This window comes from Ixodes scapularis, unplaced genomic scaffold (genome assembly GCF_016920785.2).
Source record: "Ixodes scapularis isolate PalLabHiFi unplaced genomic scaffold, ASM1692078v2 PGA_scaffold13__105_contigs__length_92229423, whole genome shotgun sequence".
Lineage (NCBI taxonomy): Eukaryota > Metazoa > Arthropoda > Arachnida > Ixodida > Ixodidae > Ixodes > Ixodes scapularis.
In genome coordinates this window covers 57,220,254-57,240,522 of record NW_024609839.1, presented here as the reverse complement: position 1 = coordinate 57,240,522, position 20,269 = coordinate 57,220,254, and the positions used below count along the sequence as shown (strand labels likewise).

Sequence of the window (20,269 nt, the reverse complement as noted above, 5' to 3'; positions counted from 1 at the left end):
GTGGATGAGCTCGCATGTTATACAAAAGAGCAGCAGCTCCAGGATTTGAAACGGATCATGTGTAGTATCCATTAGCGGAAGAGATCGCCCCGACCACTTCTCAACTCGAAACATTGCTTGTCACAAAGACCACGTAGGGGAAATGGGGAAATATTTCAACTGCCTTTGTTATATTTTGCATCCGATTTAGGCATTCTTCGGTTCTGGTTCTCCTACGGGCTGCGAGTAGTTACCCTAAGCAGGACTTTTTTATTTTTTTTTTATTTCTGTGTGTGTGTGTGCGTGAGGGGGCTAGTTTGAACGAAGGACTCACAAAGCTACATTCTGCTTTCTCAAACTTCGCCCTGAATGGCCTTTGTCACGCACTGTGACTTTCCTGGGGCTTCCCACTCCCAGTTCCAGATCGAAAAAAAAGAAAAGAAACGGACATTTCACGGAAACTGTACATAGAAAGAGATTGACCTCGTTTCCTACAGTTCCGCAAAAATCCTTCTTTTTTACGTTCGAAAAAGAAAAAATTATTTTTGTCATTTCATAAAAAAAGGCGTGTGCCGGGGGGGTCCCGTGGACAAATTGTAACGGTTACAAGTAATTTTATTACTTCAAAAAGTAATCAAATTACTCTTGTGATTACTGCCTAATAAAAGTAATCAACTGATTACAAAATTACTCCAAAAAGTAATCGATTACAAGTAATTTGATTACTTGTAATGCGTACGGTACAAGTCTGCGAAGACGTCATGAAGGTCGTACGACCCTTAGGTTTTCCCCTGAAAGGGCTGTAGATTCTTAATACATTTTAAAAATATGGGTGTTTTTACCGTTTTGAGCGCATTTTCAGACAATTTTAAGATTTACGTTACCTAGAAGAAAAATCTGCAAAAGCGTATGGTAGTACATATAAGAGGTTTCTCCAACCTCCATTTTAATAGCATTTAGAGAACATTATATATTGTAGTATACAGGGTGTTTTAAGAAATGTGGACGAATTCGATACTGCAAAAACTACGCATCGCACAAAAAAAAAAAGGTTGTGTCGTTTTGATTCTAAGCCAAGGGCCTATTTTGGAAAATTAATAAAGTTCAGGATAATTAAGTTGCAAATCATTTTCGCGTAATTATTTTTAAGCATTGAGTTTAAGGGCACGGTTTCATTTGGAAACTTGCTGAGCATCATCGAAAATACTAAATGAAAAAGTTGGAGTGCGATAGAAAGCACGTGCTAGATTTGACACCTTTCTGAAAAACCATACAACTTCGACGGGTTTTTAAGTTTCGGTTTACAATCGAAGCGCTCCTCGGCACCGACGGCACCGTGCCCTGTGGAGAAATAGTGCAAGCTGCCTCTGCTGCATTGAGCGAGGACAGCGAAGCAAAATGTTGGTTGCACTATTTCTCCACGGGGTGCGGTGCCGTAGGTACCCAGAAGCGCTCCGATTGCAAACCAAAACTTGAAAACCCGTCGAAGTTCTGCTGTTTTTAAGAAAGCTGTAAAATGCAGCGCGTCTATCGAAAAAATCACCAGGAAAAATCCTCATGGTCCATCAGGTTGATTGTCTCATGTGTTTTGGGACATTGCTGTTCTGATTACCTGATCGTAACCTGATGGTGTGATGGTTTGGTGGCTTGATGGCTTGATGGGTTGATGGCATGATGGCATGATGGTTTGATGATCGTATTTTGGGACATTGATGGTGTGATCGTTTGATGGTGCGAACGTCTGTTGGTCGGTATGAATTTCTAATTACACATATGTACCGGCAGAAGACAGATTTCATTACAGTCAATTGTGAACTTTATTTTGCGCTAATTATTATTTCAAAAAGGAACATCCGTTGTCATTTGAACACCGTAGGGAGGTATAGAAAGAAGGAAAAACAGTTCAAGGTCGAAGGTTGAAGATGAAGCGAAGCGGCACCATCGTTTGCATAGCACATGAAACAATTTTCCTTATGCCTGCGTGCCACCCCGGGTCTGTTGACGTAGCTACGTGGTCACATGGTGACGTGGTTTCAAAAGTGCTAGCGCAGACTCGGTACTTCATTTCTCTTCTGTCGCTGTATGTCGTTAAGATGTCGTCGTTTGGAGCGGATGGATCATTGTTCTAGTCGTGTGTTATTGCTTGTAATGGCCAATTCGGATGGTCATTTTCCCTGAAAAAAAGTTTTCCCATATCTTCGGCAAGGGCGTTCGCGAGGTCAAAGGCTGGCGGGTGCAAGCTTTTCGGGTTGCGCTTCTCAGGCGTGTACCGGCAATTTACCAGCAGAAGTTTTCCCGAGCTCCAAGAGGTCGGGCAGCTTGTCTGCCAGACTGTATCCGGTATCTTCACATCCGAATCGGGATAGGGAACCAAACGAAACAATGCTCGCTGAGGCGGCAAATAGCGGGTTCCAGTGGCAAACGAAGCCATCAAGACAGGCACCCTTCTGTGCTCTGAGAGAAGATAGCAAAAACAACGAAGATAAAGATGATTTATGTGTTAAAGAAAGTCAACATTTTTGTAAGAATTTATCCAGCCTGAGCAAGGTATGTTTGCTCTGAGACACGGGCTTCATCATACATCACTTTATTTTACAACTTTGTAATAACAAGGTATTACACCGCTGAAAAAAAAGTATGCATAGTGATGCAGCTTGAAACTTGAACACGCATTAAAATTTCAAGGAGGGTGGGTGCAATGAGAAGACTGAGGATTGCAAAAGAGGTACTAGAGAGTTTTAGTAGATCGTTCCAATACCCCTGATAGCCCCGATAACGATACTATGCATGCGGAAGGGAGGCGATGGCGGAGTATCGGGTATCGTTATCGGAGTCATGGGAACGATCACAAAAACTCTCTACTAACAGTATACAGAATATGGAAAGCGACGCTGGCAAGCCTCCGTGGCAACAGTTAATCGAAAATCCAAACGAAGTTCATTGAAATTTGACGCGCGTGCGAGCAGCACCACAGTGATTTATACATCTGCCCTTTCATTGATTTTATATTTTAATATTCTGTCAGCTGTACAGACTGTGGTAATGCCAATATTTTGAAAAGCTTTGTGAAGCCGCTTCTGTTTACACACATCTCAAAGAGTCGTAATTTATGTTGTTGGTGTATGCAGCGTGCTCATGGTACCATAGAATGATCGAAGAAGAAGTTAACAGAGCTCACTCGCGACCAAGTCAAATAGAAACGCCAGTTCATTGTGCTTTGCATTCGGGTGGAGACGTGATGCGCCGCTTGCGCGTTTTTGGTCGCCGGTGCCACAGGCAAGGGCTCGAAGGCAATTAATTACCCGAATTCGCCATAAATACCGCAGAAAGACTGCGAGATCATGATGTTGGATTCATTTGAGTTCGAAATGAGAGACGTTAAAATGAGAAAAGTCTTTCTGACAATGGTCAAAACCAGAAAGTATGTTTTGAGAAAATTTTAAATGAGAAAGGTTAAAATGAGATAAGTCGTTTTGAGAAGGGTCAAAACCCGAAAGTTTGTTTTGAGAACGGTTTCAATGAGAAAGGGAGAAACGCGAAAGTTGTTTTGCGCTGGGTTGAAATGAGAAGGTAAAAACGAGAAGGTAGAAATGCGAATGGGTTCAAATGAGAACCACCCGACAGACCATCTAACGCTCTGGATGGTCCATCAGGGAAGTCTGGTGGACCATCAGGTGCCATTGGAGCAACTGACGCACCAAGACGTTTTCAATGGTCCATCAGACGCCATCAAGGAAGTGTGATGAACCATCAAAATTTCTTTGATGGTCTATTTGGAGGGTCTGATATACCATCAAGAGTCATCAAGGAGGTCTGGTGAACCACCAAGGAAGCCTGGTGGGCCATCAGGGAAGTTTGATGGGCCATCAGAAAAGTTTGACGAACCATCAAGAAAGTTTGATGGACCATCATATTTTATTGATGGTCTTTCCTATCGGGGGTCTTCTATCGCACTTCAATTCTCTTATTTAGTGTGTTTCAATGATGCTCAGCAAGTTTCGAAATTAAACCATGTCCTTAAGCTCAATATTTATAAGATTAATTACACGAAAATAATTAACAACTTAGTTATCTCGAACTTTAATCATTTTCCTAAGTGGGCCCCTGGCCTAAAAACAAAACGACACAAGCCTTTTTTTTTTGTGCAACGCGTAGTTTTCGCAATATCGAATTTGTCCACCTTCAGTGAAACACCCTGCGTATTGTAGTATTTGTGTAAACAAATTGGACGGGACAGACTCTTTTTTATTAAGTTCGACGAGATGGCGACAGCAGAATCAAGCTGCAAGAGCATTTGTTGTTGTTTTCTTCTCTCGAGCTCGTACGAAAGGTGGCTCGCGGCACGCATTTGCTGCTAGGATCGGTTTAGCCTAGCGTGCCTTTATGTGCACTTTGCTTCGGGGCTCGGTGGCTTGGGGTGATGACATCTTACCAATTTGTTTTGAACTCTTATTTTTTTTTCTTTGCTCTGAAGCGCGTGAAAAAGCATGTTCCTGCACGCGTTCGTGGCGCTGACTGTGCTACGGCGACATTTTGTTTCCTGCAACTTTTCTATTTTTCATGTGAGCGCGTGCTGTCGTCATCAGGTTCTACGAACGATGGCGTCACCCTCAACAGAAGGACATTGAGGCAGTCTAGTTTTGCATGTCGGCTAGATTTCCCCGTCGTGTGATTTATGTTGGCTACGACGCACAATAAATGGGATCAGTGAGAGGAAACGCATGTACGACGTAGTGATGCCATGGCAACGTCCAAATTGCATTGTTTACCGCCGTGCCCATCGCCTTTACTTTCCAATAGACCGCGGCCGATCTCATCAGCTATGCCAACCAATCCAGTCATAAGAACATGCACACGACACCGTGGTTTTCGAGCCCCGAGACCAAGCGGAAAAGGCATATGCTTTCAGCAAAGTCCCTTGGTGTGCTTGTGTTTGCCTTGCAAGCAACGTCAAATGCGCCAGTGCACAATGCCTGCGCCACACGAGGCTCTTGGAAGCCAATGGCAGTGCAGCAATCTTTCGTGGCCGTGTCTCTAATGTTCGCACAACAGTGGTTGTCCGTACTTGGAAACGTCGGGCGTGAATTTTAACCAGAGTCTTTAGGCTCTCAGCGCTGGTTTGGCTTCGTTGGCTTGTATAACCCATTCCAGATCTTGGTCATTTTCTTGGTCGTCTTGTGAGCTGCGGCATATATCAGCAGTAGAGTTAGAGCTCAAATTATACAACATTTCAATTTTTAAAAATATACAGCCCAGCGTGCGATCTCCACAGCCCAGGACGCGCATGTTCGTTGCTTCTGTAGGCAAACACATCACGTGCATGCCATATGCACGGACACTGAAAATGGCCCCGGCCAGAAGCCCGTGTCGAAAGGCCGTACTGTTTTTCGCATTCGTTGCGTGAACAAAGGAGAGCGTCGATAGTGATTCCATAACAACGAAGAATGTCTAAGGTGTCGCCATGGGCTCAAAAGACAATGATACGCGAGTTCGGCCGAGTTTCCAATATACATGGCTTGGAAGTAACGTCACTGCATCATTCTGGTGTTCATCTCAAGTTCTTTTTGACATGAGAAAGAAATTCAGTGGTAAGTAACTAAGTATCGCCTCCACGGTGGTAGACAAAAGGGACCGTCCGCGATCTTTTATGAGAGTACGTGGAGCTCCTTCAGCGGGAACGCAGAAATTTAGGGTGCTGTGGCGTTGGGAAGGACCGCTGTTTCTACGTAACATGTTAGATGGTCGATATACACAATTATCCAGTTCTAAGAAGGGTCCGAATAGGTCAACTCACACAACGACGAACGGTAAATGAGGAGGAGCTATGGGGTCGAGAAGTCCTGGGGGAGTTGAACTGGGACACTCTCGACGCTGGCACAGCTGGAAACTCCTGACGCACTTGAATACAGCACTGTACACTCCGGGCCAAAAAAGAACCCATGAATGACGAACTCTTGTGTAGGTTTCAGGAATCCGAGATGGCGGGCAGGGGGCTCATCTTACAGATTTTGTAATATCTCTTGTCAGAGGTGTTGAGGTATAACAAGGAGCCAACGCTTACCCTGTGGATCATAATTTTGAAAAAACAACATCCCGTCAATATAAACAATTGTTGAGCTTTGTTAATAAAACGTCAACTTTTGGACGGATTGCTGCCTCTCAAGTGGGAGAGTATCTGAATTATTCACACGATCTGCACGCTGCTCGGAAGGCAAAGTCTCACAGGAAATGGGAGCGATTAAAGCTGTGGTATTTGTGTATAGTGCAACTGTAGTAATGGTGTTAAAGTGCCCCTGGAAAAAAAAAAGTTTTTTGACAGTGTTGTTGGGACATCCGTGTCAAAAAATTAATTATACGCAAAAGAAAACATTTTTAGAGAAATATTCACGACCCGAGACGCGATTTAGTCGCTAGTCACCTCATTTCTACTTGTTTTTTTATCTCGGCATGCCGAGCGCGTGGAGGAGAGGTGGACCGGCTTCGCCTTCGCGTCGAGGTGGAAAGACCGAATTACCATCTCATTGAGCGAATGACCACTTCGTGACGTCATGGACTTTGCGCGCAGAATTTCAAATAAATTTCTCGCCGTGAATACAGCTCTAAACATTTTTTTGTTCGCGTAAAATTTGTTTAGGGTCACGCGTGTCCCAACAGACTGTTAAAAAAAAGTTCTTTTTTTCCTTTCAGAGGTCCTTTAAGGGTAAGCGTACATCGGCAGAGGCCATCAGCGTTAGATGTTTTTGAACACTTCTGTTGACGATATTAAAACCATACTCCTGGAGTTTTAGCGCCCACCGACCGAGGAGTCCGGTTAGGTCCTTAAGGGAAGCAAGCCAGCACAAAGAGTGGTGGTCGGTGACCACTTTAATGTGTCTTGCATAAAGCTATGGTCGGACTTTTCCAATAGCACAAGATTGAAATTTAGACGCTTCGTAAACGACACTTTAATAATATTTTAAACAGCATTTGTAAAACATGTTTTTAGGCGAAAGCCGTACTTGTCCCGATGAGCGAAAAAGCGTCGTATAAACCGATAAGTATATATACGATTGAGTGGCTCGCTCCGCTCATCGGGCGATCCTACTTGTCCCATTGCCTTGGCGTCATCCTTGCGGTCATCCTAGAAGTCGTCCTATACCTCTAGGACGACTTCACTTTTCACAATACTTAAAAAACAAGCGGCGTCGGCGGCGTTGTGCTGTGCCCGAAGGATGATAATAAAATACGTCATCAGGTAACAGCAGCGTGATGCCAAGTGAATAACTTCTGCAAACATGAAATCCAGATAGAATCCAGATAGATTTCTAGTTTTATAATCCAGATAGAGAAACGTTATACTGGGTTTTTCGGTAGGGATGGATCTCTACAAATCGCAAAACTCGATGTGTAACATACGAGTGTTCGATTTAAAGAATAATCTATCCGTTTAACACATCTAAAGTGGAATGACTCTCAAGATCACATCTTTAAGTGCTTGAAAATATTATTTAACTCACTAACTACGTTTTGAGACACATTTGTCGGTAGGTGTGAAACCGACCTTAACGTCTATACCGAGGCGTTGACTTCAAAACAGTATTTTTGGTACACACCATACTAAACCAGAAACTAACGGACGACAAGGGCGCAAACACACACGTCTCAATCTTTATGAGTGAAGCAAAGTGATGAGCTGGAAAACGTGTGTGTTTGTCCCTTTGTCGTCCGTTCCTCGCCGGTTTAGAATCCTGTGGAACGTTAAGGAGCTCGCCTGCTTTATACATTTGGTTTCTGTTTTGCTCGTGACTTTATGTTTGAAAAAAAAATGTGGCCGCATCTCCACGTGGTGAATGATGTTCATTGCGGCGAAGCTGTGGTGGTGCTGATGATACTGATTTTATTGTTCATAGGTGGTGCGGAGTTCCGGATTGCGTTTCAACTTCATTATTACTGCTAAATGGTCGGTGAAATGCAGAGCCAGTGGTTCTTCTAGCTAATCAGCTTGGATCCGCTAGAAGCCGTGCGAACGCATCTCCACCGCTTAAGTCAACGGTTCATGTAAGAAAGAGAATGTGTAGTATGGATCGTGGTTATATACGCAGTTGAGCATTTGACCGCAGCGCCATCTCCTGTATAGACGTTGAGCGACTACATGCAACGTTGAAATGTAGCGTAGTGTGCAATAAAGAAAAGAAAAGTGTAGCGTAGTGGTTAAGACGTCTGCCTCGTATGCAAACGGTTCCCAGTTCAAACCCCTAAGCGAGCGTAATTTTTTTTTTTTTTTATGTGGGCCGATTTTGGAGGCAGTGCAATCGATGTGAGCACGGACGCCGGACAAGGCTAGACCCTAAGCAGCTTCGCCCCTAAGAAAAAAACTGTACCATGGACTCAATATTACGCTACGCATATTTGTTGCTTTTGGGAGAAAAATGCGACCTGCCTGCGCACTACTCCAGCTTCCTCGCCAAAGCGGGAATAATTCATGTCGCTCAGTAATGTCAGCGCACCACAAGACAGGCCTAGCAAATGGTATAACATCATGTATCTCCGATCCTCACTATTACCGCCATTTTGATAAACGAGTGGCGCCACATATAGACAGTTGGAGTCGTGGGTGTAACGTGACACCTTCGCGTTACGTCACGGGGTAAACTTTCCCGCAGACTTTAGTGGGCTAAATGCACCGTGCGCCACATCAGATCTGTCAGCCACGTTAAATCTCCTTTGAGAATCTCCCCCAAACCAACATAAAGAAACAAGAATATTGCGTAAACAGAAATCACCAGTAGTATTAATATTAATTTTGGTTCACATGCAAAACAAAACCAGTCAATAAAGATACCCTCGGGTGACGTAGCCTATCTGTGTTTATTTGCCCTGCGATTTACACTGATACTCACCATTCAAAACAAGCTCTCACAAATAATTTTATTTTGCCAGGATTTTAACTTGCTAATGAATACCAACAATTATCATTATATAATTAGGGTTCGGAGTTTTCGGTTTAAACCGATAAACACCCATAAAAGTACGCCAAATTCATTTTCGGAAATTCGGTTTTAACCGGAAAAGGTCAGTTTGTAGGTTCGGCGTTTTCGGTTTAAACCGATAAGAACCGATAAAAGTACATCCTATATGTGTTCTAGAATTCGGTTTTAACCGAAAAAGTTAAGTTTTTTAGGGACGCGTTGAGGTGGGTGGGGGAAGGAGAGAGGGAGAGAGCTTTTCGAGGTTCGACATTATCTGACGTCTTCGTTATTGCCCTCTTCCAAGGTTCAACATGCAACAAAAGAGGTCTTGGATTGGCCGTCGCGGGACATCTGTGTCTTTTCTGTGATCGGGCTTAGTGTGTCAAGTTCCGGTCCCGAAAAAAAAAAAAAAGTTGGGATGTGGGCTAGTATATTGTTTTTCGCTTCATGGGTACTTCAGAGGACATCGAGGAAAGCCGTCAATACCTTTCTTAACACGTTCTCTCAAACTTCCCTGTTGTTAAAAACATAAACACGATGAATATTTTTTATTTTTTTTACATTCCGCTGGTTTTTGTACGGTCATCACCTCAGACGGTTACGTCGTCAGAGTGGAAAGGAAAAATAAGTGCGCTGAAGAAGTTATGCCCGCGAATTCCGCGAGTTTGAGGTGTGTCCTGACGGAAGTTGTAGCGAGGACCACTTATGTATATGTGTCGTTAATCTTTAAGTGATTGCAAATATCACAGCTACAAGGATAATCTGATCCGGTGTCAAATGGTGGTTCTTTTATATTCACCAAAAAAAATCGGTAAACTGTTTTGGGAATAAATATATGCCGAAAAAAACGAATATTGAATTTCAAAATAAACACCAAAAAAAGCACGCCGAATTTAAAAAAAAAAATAAAAACCGAAAACCCGGAACGCTATATTAAATGCATAATCCTCTGCTCTTGGAACATAAGATTATATAGTATCGTGAAACGAAAAATGTGAGTCGCTACTCTTGTAGGTGTTTCTTGTTTCAATTTACTATCGTTAGCTTGGTTTGATCTATGGTTTTAGTCAGCGCCATGCACATTCCTGCAGCTCATGTTAGGAGTGAGGCCCTACGTCAAGGAGGGTTTATAAGTCAGTCTTACCATTTGGAGAGAGTGTTCGTGTTTATTTCTAAGCGCATTTTTTTTCCTTCCGTCAAAGGACTTGATAATCTTCATGCACTTACGAATTTTCCGAACAACCAACAAGCTCTCAGAATTGAACTGACGAAAATAGGACAAAGGGAACCTACAGTATTGCTCTATCGCAAATTTGTCGTCGGCTCCAAACAGGAGGGTTACAAGCTGACCGTTGCCGACTACGAGGGTCCTCATCAAGGTAGGTATCGGTTCTGCCGCAGTGCCTTTCGCAACAAATGCGAAGAATGTGGTATTATTGAGCGCTTTGTCAGCAGGGGGCAGGACCTCTGCGGCTCTGCCGATAGAAAACCGAAAATTGAAAACGAGCCCAAACTGACTGTTTTTGAAAGGCTGTAAACGCTTGGGGTGATTTCTGTCTTTCTACGTGCGCTGATTGTGTGATTCTAGATGGTTGTTAGCTATTTTCTAACTGAAACATTGTTTAAATTTGTTAATTTAGAAATTTAAATTCCCAAACCTAATTCAGAACTTAGTTATCGCAGACGCTAATGATTGTTCTGAATGTACCATTTTAAGAAACTAGTACGTAAATAAAATCTTCTGTGTGACGTGTAGTTTCCCATGAACAATTCGGCTGATGTTCCGCGAAACACGCCGGCATGATCTACCTTTTATGAGATGGTAAAAATGATGTGCTATAACAGGGGTGGCCAGAGTGACATGGGGTTAGAGATGCAAACAAAACTACAAACGTTCTGAGAGCCGCATGACAAAAGGAAGTAGTATTTCAATTACACTAATTGGATTAATGTAATTTAATTACTTTCTTTTTAATTTGTAATTGCGTTTAATTACTTTGGGCTATAAGGAATTGTAATTGTAATTTAATTACTTTCTAGCTTCAGTAATCGCAAAATTTCGGGCACAATTACAAATTACTTTTGCAAGACTGCGGCTCTGGCGGAACGCCTCTGAAAGCCTCAGTGCCCGCACCAGCGGCCTAGCTCTCGGTGACACACTCGCAGTTCGAAGTTTATTTCCTGTTGGCTTTACTTCGTATAATATTGGACTCAGCATTTTGGAGACTGACTTCTCACCTGGGAATATTGTCACCATTGATTCAGGAGCCCCGATTCGGCTCTTACATAATTCTGAACCATCATAGTTCCAACTCAATGTAAATAATTTACAATAACATAAAACGTCCGTGTGTGAATGCGTTCCTATTACAACGTGTGGATTATAATAACACTATTAAAATATTCTGAGAAGACTAATTGTCGTATATTTATTTGCCTGGCTAGCGAAAATGTGTCAGCCTGATTTTACTTTACCGATCTGGCTCCTTCGAGCATATGAGCTAATTTAATATTATTTCTCGAAAATAAAAGAATATAAGACTTCATTGCCCCAGACTGTCTAGTACTATCAATAATTTAACGTAATTCACACAAGTAAAGTACAATACATGACATTTACACAGCGATGCCTAAGCCTCCTCATACAGTGGGGCAAGCAAAGAACAAATGGGTTGCATTCTTAACAACTCGCTTAAAGTCATATGGCCCAAGTCGAATCTCTCATAGATAAGTAATTGTGTTACATTTTGAAAGTAATTTGTAGTCGTAATGAATTACTTTCACTTAGTAGTAATTGTAATTAAACTACTTTTAAAGCAAAGTAATTGTAAATGTAATTTTGAGAGTAATTTACCCATGTATGGGGGCATCTTTGTGCCGAAAAGCAATATAATTTTATGAACGTTGTCTAGTACAAGACTGCCAAGACTATGAGCTTTTTTATTTTTTTTATTGTAGGATATTGTTTTGTCTTGGTGACACGGGAGGAGAAAGGGGGCAGACTTACCAAGGAGCCGTGAGCCGCACTTGGACCCGTGAACAGCCGCATGCCGCTCGAGAGCCGCGGTTTGGCCACCCCTTTGCTATAATGTTAACTTTTGGCTGCTGTTTCTTACCAGGTTTTGTTTGCCATTCAGTTCAACTACATACATCCGTAGTGACTGGTACAGCTGAAGCCCCAGCACGATTCCGGACATTAATTATTGACACATTAAGTGGGTTGTCGAACTAGTCAGACTAAATGCATTTTCGGAAAACCCAGGCTTTAGTCTTCCCAACTTGCTATTTATTATCTCTCCATTTAGATTAGCAATTGAGAAAGCAGCAAATGAAGGTTCTGCCAAAATCAACATTCAAATTTTCCCGCGTTCTCCAGCAGTGTGATGTCACACGCTGTATAACTTGGAAGTCGAGCAGACAGTTTAAAACAACACTGTACTTTAAGCGTTTTTGTTTTTTTCTTGGCGTGAGTTTGCTTAGAATTTATTGCACGCCACCAAACAAGTACAAACTGCGCTGTCCCCATATAGTAATCCTATATAGGAATCAATAAATGGATTGAAGAATGATAGCAGCCGTGCCTTTGTAGCGGGCGGTAGCTTGCTCCACTTAGCGTCACGTTTTTGGCGTCGCGTTTTCAGCATTGTCAATGTTACCGTGGAGCCTTTCGGACCATATTTTAAAATGCATTAACTTCAGAAAAAAAGTATTGTGATTTGTAATTTAGGTTACTAGTTCAGTTGTGTCCATTAATGCGTGTAAACAATTTTTATGCAAATCAGTTTGGAAGTAACGAAAATCATTTGTGTTCACTGGCGCAGTAAAATGATTCTAGATGTTTGACTATAACAGAACATATTATATCACAGAACATAATATTTTATATTTGCTGCTTGTTAGTATATCATATTGCAAGAGCCGTCAACACCCTTGCTTGGCTGACACTGGTTTTTTGGCATGCACAGATTACGAGACGCGTTGTCCTACCACAAGGGACAGAAGTTCACCATCAAGAAGAGCATGACGCAGCCAGCAGACGGAGACAGATGCTCCGCAAGACTAAGTGGTGGATGGTGGTTCAAGGATTGCAACGAGGCGAATCTTAACGGACGTAAATTCACCTCCCGTTCGGAAATAAGGGCTCTCGGTATTACCTGGCACATCAAAGGCCAAGAAGAATCCTACTATTATCCCTACGACAGTGTGGAGATGAAGATCAGGGACGACGACTATGGTTTCTGCACGGGCGCTTTTAAATCCAAACGTATCTAATTTCTAATTTCTGCTTCGGTGCAAAAAAGCAAAAAAGCACTAAATTGCGCGGAGGTTGCCATTTACAATATGCTGCGTAAATTTCTCGCTTTTTGACTTTTTTTCTGCAAGCTTTGGAAATAAAATATCACTGCTAGAGAAAACAGCTTGAATTGTCTTGGCTCTCCCGGCTACCGCCAACGTCCAACTCTAAAGCGGCGGTTCACTGCTTATGCATCTTACAAAAGAGACGCTGCAAACACTGTCTGAGGCCTTCCTTGTAGATGAGGGTCCGTCACACTGGTCATATAAAAACCAATTTTAGACATGTTATTAGCATACATATGCACGAAGCACACACGCTTGAAACCTGATTGAGGCGTGAACTCAGTGAAACCACGTCTGCAGCCCGTGTCGTTTCTATGACGTATGAACAGTGTGTGAGCGGCTTAAATTCACCAACGGCGCACCATTAGCGCCGACTAAAGCGCAGACCACATGGCGCGTTTTTCTGCACGCGAAAACGCAACGCGCTATGAACGCTCGCGCGGAAGCTGGCGCGGCACCAAGCACCGCCGGCCGCGCGTTATCAGCGTTGCCAGATAACACAATTCTCAACACGCGATGTAAATGTTGACGCAAATACTACAAAATGAGAACTAAAGGAATTAATAAGTAAATAGAACTGGTTTGTGTGTCCAAAGCAACGAGGTATAGGGCCTTAGAGTGATAAACTGGCAGATGAAAATGACCCTCGATTGGCCGCCGCCATGTTGTACAATTTTGACCACTAGACACGTGACCAGGCCAAATCTATGACGTAACCAGACCAAATCTCTGGCGTCAACGATAAGATGGCAGCGCCCAGTCCGTTTCGGAAGCGTTGTGGGTGTTGATCGGAGTGTGTGGATTTCGTGTGCGGAATTCGGTTTTTCAGGGTTTTGTGTGCTCTCCCGCGTAGGAATAACGTGAAGTACGACGGAATGAGGCTATTCTTTTTTATTTAATTCCGAGTAAGCCAGATTCGGTCCCGTGCTTCTGGTACGGGCTCGGATCACTACCTGGGACATCGCTCGGTCGTTCGAGTTTAATTAAAATATCCGCAATCGTTAACCACGGGAGCTCCTCGATAATCGCTGTGTCGGAGGATACGTCGAACCCATCCGGAACGCGGAGCCTAAAGGTATGTAGGACGTAACCAGAACGCGGAGTTCTAACGGTACGGCCGACATGCCCGGGCAATATTTTTAGCTCGACGGTCAAGATTCGCATTTGAAGCAGCGAGAGAAGTGTTGAAATCTCCGAACTGCTCGGTGCTGACCTAACTACGGACCGCGTCAATACGTGATCCGCAGTGACGTGAAAAAGACCGACGGCGGTCACACCGGGCGGACGGCGGCTCCCGGCCGCCTGCCGGGTGCCTTCTGTGAAGGGGCGACAGTCATGTAAGCAGTACTGTACCAGCTTCTTTTATAGTTATGTTGTTTTCGAGCAGCTTCCCCATCACTAAACCCCGCAAATGCGTGCCGAACTTTCAAAAGGTGTCTGCCAACCTGGAAAGCCTTGAACTAACAGGGAATTTCGGATCATCTGGGAAAGTCAGGGAATCATTCAAAAAGTGGGCTAGATAAGGGAAGACGACTAGTGAAACCGGCATGGCGGTTGCTCGTCGGCACGCCCATGCTGAATGACGTTGCCGAAATGTCATCCTTCGACTCAAAAACTCAAGGAATTTGATCAAAATAGTCAAGGAAAAACTTGGAAAAGTCGGGGAATTTGAAATCAGTAGTTTGTTAGACACAATGTTTGATTTTCTTGGCACTTCACGCGTTTTTACACACGATAGCCACACGTCCGTGTATCACACGGCGGCCAGGCCAGGCGGCTGCCAGCCACTTATGCAAGGTCGATAAGACGCAAGTGTGGAACGCTTTCGGACTGCTGTAAATACACCAGCGGGAGCGCCCGGCCGCAGTCCGACTGCCCACGTTAGGACGCGGGACACAGACTCCGCGTCCTGGGTACGTCTGACGTATCTTTAGATTTTGCACCCTAGGTACGTCAGACCTATCTTAAGACACAGCGCCTGATAATAGTAGTGAATAGGGTCACGTTCAGTGCGCAAGTCACTTTATCACACTCGGAGAGCAGAATTCCATTCCCCGTGCGCAGGTTAGTTCCCCAGCTTGGCATTCACTTGAATACTATGTTTCACTCTTTCATAAAGCAAGCTTTGCGGGACCCCTCCGCCCTTGTGCACCCATTTGCAGGTCGTGTCGCCTTTCCTCACGTAACTCCCGCAGGTTCAGCGAGTTGCCAATCCACTGCAGCCCCGGCGTCGCTCGGTAAATGCAAGAGGCGGCTCACGTCGGTCGTCCAGCAGCACACTGGAGGGACGCAAAGCTAGCAGCCTCCTTGGTGCACGCAAGACGAGGCTGAGCAGAGCTCCAAGCTCTTCTGACGCACATGTGCACTCCGATGAGACCGGTGTCGCACCCCAATTCCTAGAGATGTGGTAGCACTGGCAGTCTTGCTGGTCCTCGGGGGCCGTCGAGGAGTCCCAGAAAACAAAATTCCATCCTTCTTGCGCAGGTAGTTCCCCAGCTAGTCACTTCCTTGAAGACGACGTCGCACCCTCTCTGGAAGCAAGCTTCGGGATGCTCTTGTGCACCCATTTGCAGGTCGTGTCGCTTTTGCTCACGTAACTCCCGCAGGTCCAGCGAATTGCTGAGCCGCTGTAGCCCCGGCGTCGCTCGATCCAAACAAGAAGAGGCTCTTGTTGGTCGTCCGCCAGCACACTGGAGGGACGCAGAGCTCGCAGCCTCCTTGGTGCATGCAAGACGAGGCTGAGCTGACCTCCAAGCTCTTCTCACACACATGTGCACTCCTATGAGACAGGTGTCGGACCCCGATTCCTAGAGATGTGGTCGCACTGGCAGTCTTGTTGGTCCTTGGGGGCCGTCGAGGAGTGCCAGAAAACAAAATTCCATCCTTCTTGCGCAGGTAGTTCCCCAGCTAGTCACTTCCTTGAAGACGACGTCGCACCCTCTCTGGAAGCAAGCTTGGGGATGCTCTTCTGCACCCATTTGCAGGTCGTGTCGCCTTTGCTCACGTAACTCCCGCAGGTCCAGCGAGTTGCCGAGCCGCTGTAGCCCCGGCGTCGCTCGATCCAAACAAGAAGAGGCTCTTGTTGGTCGTCCGCCAGCACACTGGAGGGACGCAAAGCTCGCGGCCTCCTTGGTGCATGCAAGACGAGGTTGAGCACACCTCCAAGCTCTTCTGACGCACATGTGCACTCCAATGAGACCGGTGTCGCACTGGCAGTCTTGTTGGTCCTTGGGGGCCGTCGAGGAGTGCCAGAAAGCAGAATTCCATGCTCCTTGCGCAGGTAGTTCCCCAGCTAGTAACTTCCTAAAAGACGACGTCGCACGCTCTCTGGGCGGAAGCTTCGGGATGCTCTTGTGCACCCATTCACAGGTCGTGTCGCCTTTGCCCACGTAACTCCCGCTGGTCCAGCGAGTTGCCGAGCCAGACCTCCAAGCTCTTCTGACGCACATGTGCACTCCAATAAGACCGGTGTCGCACTGGCAGTCTTGTTGGACCTTTGGGGCCGTCGAGGAGTGCAAGAAAGCAGAATTCCATCCTCCTTGCGCAGGTAGTTCCCGAGCTAGTAATTTCCTAGAAGACGACGTCGCACCCTCTCTGGAAGCAAGCTTCGGGATGCTCTTGTGCACCCATTTGCAGGCCGTGTCGCCTTTGCTCACGTAACTCCCGCAGGTCCAGCGAGTTGCCGAGCCACTGCAGCCCCGGCGTCGCTCGGTACATACAAGAGGCGGCTCACGTCGGTCGTCCAGCAGCACACTGCAATGACGCAAAGCTCGCAGCCTCCTTGGTGCTTGCAAGAAGAGGCTGAGCAAACCTCCAAGCTCTTCTGACGCACATGTGCACTCCAATGAGATCGGTGTCGCACTGGCAGTCTTGTTGGACCTTTGGGGCCGTCGAGGAGTGCAAGAAAGCAGAATTCCATCCTCCTTGCGCAGGTAGTTCCCGAGCTAGTAATTTCCTAGAAGACGACGTCGCACCCTCTCTGGAAGCAAGCTTCGGGATGCTCTTCTGCACCCATTTGCAGGCCGTGTCGCCTTTGCTCACGTAACTCCCGCAGGTCCAGCGAGTTGCCGAGCCACTGCAGCCCCGGCGTCGCTCGGTACATACAAGAGGCGGCTCACGTCGGTCGTCCAGCAGCACACTGCAGGGACGCAAAGCTCGCAGCCTCCTTGGTGCTTGCAAGACGAGGCTGAGCAAACCTCCAAGCTCTTCTGACGCACATGTGCACTCCAATGAGACCGGTGTCGCACCCTGATTCCCAGAGATGTGGTCCCACTGGCAGTCTTGTTGGTCCTTGGGGGCCGTCGAGGAGTGCCAGAAAGCAAAATTCCATCCTTCTTGCGCAGGTAGTTCCCGAGCTAGTAATTTCCTAGAAGACGACGTCGCACCCTCTCTGGAAGCAAGCTTCGGGATGCTCTTGTGCACCCATTTGCAGGCCGTGTCGCCTTTGCCCACGTAACTCCCGCAGGTCCAGCGAGTTGCCGAGCCACTGCAGCCCCGGCGTCGCTCGGTACATACAAGAGGCGGCTCACGTCGGTCGTCCAGCAGCACACTGCAATGACGCAAAGCTCGCAGCCTCCTTGGTGCTTGCAAGACGAGGCTGAGCAAACCTCCAAGCTCTTCTGACGCACATGTGCACTCCAATAAGACCGGTGTCGCACTGGCAGTCTTGTTGGACCTTTGGGGCCGTCGAGGAGTGCAAGAAAGCAGAATTCCATCCTCCTTGCGCAGGTAGTTCCCGAGCTAGTAATTTCCTAGAAGACGACGTCGCAGCCTCTCTGGAAGCAAGCTTCGGGATGCTCTTCTGCACCCATTTGCAGGCCGTGTCGCCTTTGCTCACGTAACTCCCGCAGGTCCAGCGAGTTGCCGAGCCACTGCAGCCCCGGCGTCGCTCGGTACATACAAGAGGCGGCTCACGTCGGTCGTCCAGCAGCACACTGCAGGGACGCAAAGCTCGCAGCCTCCTTGGTGCTTGCAAGACGAGGCTGAGCAAACCTCCAAGCTCTTCTGACGCACATGTGCACTCCAATGAGACCGGTGTCGCACCCTGATTCCCAGAGATGTGGTCCCACTGGCAGTCTTGTTGGTCCTTGGGGGCCGTCGAGGAGTGCCAGAAAGCAAAATTCCATCCTTCTTGCGCAGGTAGTTCCCCAGCTAGTCACTTCCTTGAAGACGACGTCGCACCCTCTCTGGAAGCAAGCTTCGGGATGCTCTTGTGCACCCATTTGCAGGTCGTGTCGTCTTTGCTCACGTAACTCCCGCAGGTCCAGCGAGTTGCCGAGCCACTGCAGCCCCGGCGTCACTCGGTACATACAAGAGGCGGCTCACATCGGTCGTCCAGCAGCACACTGCACGGACGCAAAGCTCGCAGCCTCCTTGGTGCTTGCAAGACGAGGCTGAGCAAACCTCCAAGCTCTTCTGACGCACATGTGCACTCCAATGAGACCGGTGTCGCACCCTGATTCCCAGAGATGTGGTCCCATTGGCAGTCTTGTTGGTCCTTGGGGGCCGTCGAGGAGTGCCAGAAAGCAAAATTCCATCCTTCTTGCGCAGGTAGTTCCCCAGCTAGTCACTTCCTTGAAGACGACGTCGCACCCTCTCTGGAAGCAAGCTTCGGGATGCTCTTGTGCACCCATTTGCAGGCCGTGTCGCCTTTGCTCACGTAACTCCCGCAGGTCCAGCGAGTTGCCGAGCCACTGCAGCCCCGGCGTCGCTCGGTACATACAAGAAGAGGCTCACGTTGGTTGTCCGCCAGCACACTGCAGGGACGCAAAGCTCGCAGCCTCCTTGGTGCTTGCAAGACGAGGCTGAGCAAACCTCCAAGCTCTTCTGACGCACATGTGCACTCCAATGAGACCGGTGTCGCACCCTGATTCCCAGAGATGTGGTCCCATTGGCAGTCTTGTTGGTCCTTGGGGGCCGTCGAGGAGTGCCAGAAAGCAAAATTCCATCCTTCTTGCGCAGGTAGTTCCCCAGCTAGTCACTTCCTTGAAGACGACGTCGCACCCTCTCTGGAAGCAAGCTTCGGGATGCTCTTGTGCACCCATTTGCAGGTCGTGTCGTCTTTGCTCACGTAACTCCCGCAGGTCCAGCGAGTTGCCAAGCCGCTGTAGCCCCGGCGTCGCTCGATCCAAACAAGAAGAGGCTCACGTTGGTTGTCCGCCAGCACACTGCAGGGACGCAAAGCTCGCAGCCTCCTTGGTGCTTGCAAGACGAGGCTGAGCAAACCTCCAAGCTCTTCTGACGCACATGTGCACTCCAATGAGACCGGTGTCGCACCCTGATTCCCAGAGATGTGGTCCCACTGGCAGTCTTGTTGGTCCTTGGGGGCCGTCGAGGAGTGCCAGAAAGCAAAATTCCATCCTTCTTGCGCAGGTAGTTCCCCAGCTAGTCACTTCCTTGAAGACGACGTCGCACCCTCTCTGGAAGCAAGCTTCGGGATGCTCTTGTGCACCCATTTGCAGGCCGTGTCGCCTTTGCTCACGTAACTCCCGCAGGTCCAGCGAGTTGCCGAGCCACTGCAGCCCCGGCGTCGCTCGGTACATACAAGAGGCGGCTCACGTCGGTCGTCCAGCAGCACACTGCAATGACGCAAAGCTCGCAGCCTCCTTGGTGCTTGCAAGACGAGGCTGAGCAAACCTCCAAGCTCTTCTGACGCACATGTGCACTCCAATGAGACCGGTGTCGCACCCTGATTCCCAGAGATGTGGTCCCACTGGCAGTCTTGTTGGTCCTTGGGGGCCGTCGAGGAGTGCCAGAAAGCAGAATTCCATCCTCCTTGCGCAGGTAGTTCCCCAGCTAGTAAATTCCTAGAAGACGACGTCGCACCCTCTCTGGAAGCAAGCTTCGGGATGCTCTTGTGCGCCCATTTGCAGGTCGTGTCGCCTTTGCTCACGTAACTCCCGCAGGTCCAGCGAGTTGCCGAGCCACTGCAGCCCCGGCGTCGCTCGGTACATACAAGAGGCGGCTCACGTCGGTCGTCCAGC

The 20,269-nt window shown here is 47.1% G+C and overlaps 1 protein-coding gene across 1 annotated transcript in view; it reads left to right on the top strand.

The window, feature by feature from the left end:
- LOC120848849 (techylectin-5A-like) overlaps positions 1–13,199 on the top strand; it is a 90,870-nt gene extending 77,671 nt beyond the window's left edge. The window contains exons 3-4 of the mRNA XM_040220886.1: positions 10,130–10,306; positions 12,901–13,199. Coding sequence (XP_040076820.1) covers positions 10,130–10,306; positions 12,901–13,199 — 476 coding nt within the window. The remainder of the gene's footprint in view (positions 1–10,129; positions 10,307–12,900) is intronic.
- Positions 13,200–20,269: the final 7,070 nt, after the last annotated feature.